This window comes from Macrobrachium rosenbergii, chromosome 55 (assembly GCF_040412425.1).
Source record: "Macrobrachium rosenbergii isolate ZJJX-2024 chromosome 55, ASM4041242v1, whole genome shotgun sequence".
NCBI classification, from domain to species: Eukaryota; Metazoa; Arthropoda; class Malacostraca; order Decapoda; family Palaemonidae; genus Macrobrachium; species Macrobrachium rosenbergii.
The window spans coordinates 63179384-63184390 of record NC_089795.1 but is presented as its reverse complement, the minus strand read 5'-3'; the positions used below and the strand labels follow the sequence as shown (position 1 = coordinate 63184390).

The 5007-nt window shown below is 36.7% G+C and overlaps 1 protein-coding gene across 1 annotated transcript; it reads right to left on the bottom strand.

The window, feature by feature from the left end:
- Positions 1-599: 599 nt before the first annotated feature.
- On the bottom strand, positions 600-3632 carry LOC136835458 (uncharacterized). The gene is made up of 5 exons (XM_067099006.1): positions 3568-3632; positions 2644-2842; positions 1601-1716; positions 1048-1192; positions 600-698 (listed from the first exon to the last, which is right to left on the bottom strand). Exons 1-5 carry the CDS (start codon positions 3630-3632, stop codon positions 600-602), a joined length of 624 nt encoding a protein of 207 aa, XP_066955107.1.
- Positions 3633-5007: the final 1375 nt, after the last annotated feature.

Here is a 5007-nt window from a genome sequence, read left to right as displayed (position 1 = left end):
ATGCTTTATGTAGATGTCATTTTCGGATCCGTAACCTCGTTAGTGATATCTGGGGAACCTGATTTAACTCTGCGTATTAAATATACATATACATACATATATATATATTTATATATATATATATATATATATATATATATATATATGTGTGTGTGTATATATATGTATATATATATATATAATATATATATATATATATATATATATATATATATATATATATATATATATATATATATATATATATATATATATACATATACATATATATATATATGCATATATGTACTGTTTTACTCTCCAGTTCTACCTGTAATCTTAAATGTAATTTTCATTCTTTTATTATTGTTTATTTAGAATACTGAGTGCATGATTTCATGATTACAATTGTGAAATCTGCTGTTGTACTCATGGCGTAAAACGTAATGTCCTCGCTCACTTTATATAAAAAGTTTTGAAACTCCTGGAATTTAAATCCATATAAAAATAAGGAAGTAAAGAGCAGCTTAGGACCAACACTTCTTAATTGCTTTTGGTTTGGGGATATTATGATACACAATAGAAAAGGATTTTTTTTTGCATTAAAGTGAACGAGACACTTACCCTGATCCACACCACTCCAATTTTTTTTTGCAGGCCAGAGGCATTGGGCCCGTTGGTTTCAATAATGTAGAGCTATATTCTCCCGTCTCGATAATCTGAAACCATTTGTATACATATCTATAAATGGGTGAATCTTGGCTCGCGTCTCTGAGAGGAGCGCTTTTCAATGGTTTGCTTAGTTCGAGGTAGGAAATGCATTACATGTGTCACAGAAATTTATCTTAATTACAAAAATATCATGTTTGAATTGTCACCGGTAGGAAAAACAGGCATGATTAAGCTTTGTACAAAACGAACAAGCAAAAGAAAAAGAAACACATATAAAGTTATATAAATGAGAGAGAGAGAGAGAGAGAGAGAGAGAGAGAGAGAGAGAGAGAGAGAGAGAGAGAAATATAAAATTCCCTGACAGTCATATGTGGCGTTGAGAGACAAAAAACGTACCTTATGACAGTTCGTCATCTGCTTGGTGATGGTGACATTGAAACCGGAAGCGGTGCCAGTGTGGTCAGTGCGGAACTTACCGAAGAAATTGTACGTTGGTAAGACGGAGGTGATCTTGCTGGACTCGGTCATGACGCCGCAGTATCTGGTGATGAAGATGCCAAAAGTGATGATGAGGCTTTTCATAATCGGCAACGTGAATCATTTTCCATCATTATTAGGTTTACCCGTAAAGCCCTGGCCGCTCTGGCGTTAATTCCACTATTTTATTTTGTAAGTAGAAATGAATCTATGAATGCTTGCGGAAGGAGATGCCTTTTTAAAAAAGTATTAAATCATATGGGTCCAGACACCTAAAGCCCTGTCCACGCAAGCGGGCACTGCCCGACGGGCAAACACTGTTCCCATAACCCTTTCCACTATACTGACCCACCGAGTATGGAGCCAGAAGCGAGAGAAAACATAAACAGCTGTAAGTGTCCGTCGGGCATGCCCGCTAGTGTGGACAGGCCATTAGAAAGGTGCAGTTCGAATGTCATTGCGTTGTACTTACTTCTTGCTCGTCAGGTCATCGATGTGATAGGGTTGTTTGAAGGTGACGGAATCCCCACGACCTTCGCAAAGGATGTTCAAGCTGTTGAAGCTGAGTGTGGCATATCCCGGTTCTGTCTGTGGGGGAGTCACGTATTGTTCATTATTACGTTTTAAATGTAATATTCACTGAAACCCTCCATTGCCGAACCGCATATGAATAAATTTATTTACCAAGATGAACAAACGTGTGTGCTGGAAATCAAATCAGTAGCCGTCAGGTATGAAAAGTGGCAGGTACAAGATTGCTCACACACCAGTGGAAGGGAAGGTTTTTCAACTTGAAAATGGCAATTTAGGAAATTTGGAGGTTGATGAATAGTTCACCATCCCTATAGCTAAAGCAATGGTTGAGCTCAATTACAGGGGTTCAAATCAGAGCCAGGGAGACATGACCGAGAGACATTACTTTGTGTCAAGAACCGAGCTTGGTTATATCCCATCGGATAGGCAGTGTTTGTAAACCTGAAAGCGGTTTTAGTTATAAATGAAAGCGGGTGGAAAACTTAGGGAAGTCACGCCCCCGAAATGAAAATGTCTCACGTGATTGGTTAGATGGATTTCAACCAGTAAGACGGCTTGAGAGAACGGAGCCAGAGTGTTATACAAATATGAACCGTTTTAAAGTCTTTTTGGTGACTGTTAATCCATAAATTATTGTTTATTCAGAAGATGAACCCTACTCATATCGGACATAAATGTAATAAAAAAAACCCGTCTTGGCAAATATTTATATACCATAGTACCTCTCCTGTCAAAAATGACTGATATATTAAAGTAATTTGGTAATTGAAAGTTAATTATATATACATTATGCTGCTCTGCACTTTTTTTAAGATTTTGTTATAATTAGAGGTTGTGTGTTCCACTCATTCATTATCATCGTCATACTTTGAACTCAAATACATCCATTCGTATTGCAAATTACAGAGCAAGATACCAAATTTCACTGTAATATCACAACTAAAACGGAGCAGACAGAGCACTGATTTCCACATTACTCACGGACGAACTGGAGACTTTGCAATAAGCGTCGTTTGGGTAATCGGCCTTGCCGAAGTTGGGAGAACTCCAGTGGAAGGTGTCGTTCCCGATAGGCTCCTTCGTGCAGTGGACCTCAGTCGCCCCAGCCTCTTCCTCTGCGCCGTCTTCGTCGGTTGCTTCTCCTTCAGCGGGTGCTTCGGCGTCTGCTGCTTCGGCGTCCCTGATTGGAAAGAAAGAAGGATAGATATATATATATATATATATATATATATATATATATATATATATATATATATATATATATATATATATATATATAATATATATATATATATATATATATAAAAATATAGGTTGTCATGAAAACACAATGCCTCTTAACATCTGGTTTCTTCACACCTGAAACGCTTTTCACTAAGCCTGATCCAACGTAGAAAAAAGAAAAGATATTCTGACTCAGGCCAAATTCGTACTTCGCATCCAGGGTATCAGGAACGAGGTAACGCTAACTACCTGGCCAAGTTTTGTTGCTCCGTTCTGATACCTCGTTCCTATGTGTGCGTGTGTGTTTTGTGATTGTTTTAGCATGTTATCGTTATCATCAGAATATATGTGTAATAAGTTTTCAGTGTGGGTTTGCCATTTTCATTTTAGATTATATGAGACACGTTAAGATTTCCGGTTAAAAATCTTCCTCCTCTGGCTTAAGAATAATGATGTTATTATAGGCAGCTGATAAGATATAATGATATATATATATTATATATATGAATGCTGATAATATATTTATGACGAGTGTGTGTGCGTGTATTATATATATATATATATATATATATATATATATATATATATATATATATATATATATATATATATATACATATATATATATATATATACATATATATATATATATATATATATATATATATATATTATGTGTACGGCATATATTTACTCAAAATTGCAATCCGATTTGAAATGGGCAAGCTCAAACCTGATGTCCCCATCTTGTGGGCGGTAATACTTTTACCTAAATAGGCCTCTGCAACAAAGCGACGTCAATAACGCCCACCTGAGGAGAGAAGACGAACATTATTAGTCACTTGTGGTTTTGATCCTCTTAGAAATCCTGGTGCGTCTTGCTAGACGATCATTATTTTCTTACGATGTCGAGTTTCCTTATGTTGAGGAGCTAGTTTGCACGGAACTCGGGCATTTACACTTCGATAATTAATTCAGTTGGGGAAACATTGTTCTTTACGTATCAGATGAAACCTGACTTTTGACTGCAGTTTTTTGAAGTTTCAGATTTTGTAAATAAAGCTCAGAATTTTATATCTCCTGATTTTGATAAGACTGAAAAAAGTTGGTATACCTTAGTTTTACCAGACCACTGAGCTGGATTAACAGTTCTCCTAGGGCTGGGCCTGGAAGGATTAGGACTTATTTAACGTGGATAAGAACCAGTCGGTTACTAGCAACGGACTCCATCTTATTGTGGAATCCAACTACATTATAGCGAAGAAACCGTTTCAATCACCAGAAATAAAATTCCTCTACCTCTTCATGTCAATGCTGCCGGAGATACAACTCCGGGCCTGTGAGTTCAACAGTCCAAAGCTCTCCACTGATCAAACGAAAGGCTGATAAGACTGAAAGCAATAGGTATATGAATGCTCAGTCCCAGGTATTGATTTAATCGACGTATAGTAGCCTACCTCAAATTCTTCGTTTTTGCTAATAATAAAGTCAACGGCAAAAGACATTTAACCATGAATATATTTAGGGTCATGCATGAATTCTAGAAGTGTGTGTTACATGCAGTATTTCTCTGTGACCAATATTCTAACCTCTAATCTGTAAACTCAGAATATCATTAATCTTAATTCATCTTTCATTCTTTTTCTCCACAGTGCTTTGCAAAGTGGATTGTGTGTGTGTAGGTGTGTCTGTTGAACGAAGATATGGGGGGGGAAATAACCTATCATAAAAACAAAAAAAAATTGTTTGGCCGCATAACAGGATGCGCGTCTATACCAGTTTGGGAAAGAATGTGGGATAATGAGAGAAACTCCTCAGTAGAAAGCCTACTCATGAATAAACTATTGCCTAGAGACGTGAAGCATTTAGACATTCAGTGTACGGAGCATTTCTGTCCATTCTGACGGGCATTTCTTCTTGAAGGATTTAATGTACTGCGGGCCTCTTTTTTCGTATATTTCGGCCTCAGCGGGAATGTGACCGCCATCAAATGATCACTTTCGTATTCAAGCTATATACAAAACGCTTTTATTTTTAGTGAGTATAACTTGTTTAGATGTTTCGTTTCCATGAGAGGTAATAGAAAAGGTTTGCATGATGACGAAGTTCAATATGCGACAG

Bases quoted from the DNA above. Each gene is read 5' to 3' on its own strand.
- LOC136835458 (XM_067099006.1), bottom strand. From the start codon at position 3,632: ATGGGGACATCAGGTTTGAGCTTGCCCATTTCAAATCGGATTGCAATT. The intron at 1,717-2,643 runs GTGAGTAATGTG...ACTCCCCCACAG, and splicing joins GCAAAGTCTCCAGTTCGTCC to ACAGAACCGGGATATGCCAC. The intron at 1,193-1,600 runs GTAAGTACAACG...CTTCATCACCAG, and splicing joins GATGACCTGACGAGCAAGAA to ATACTGCGGCGTCATGACCG.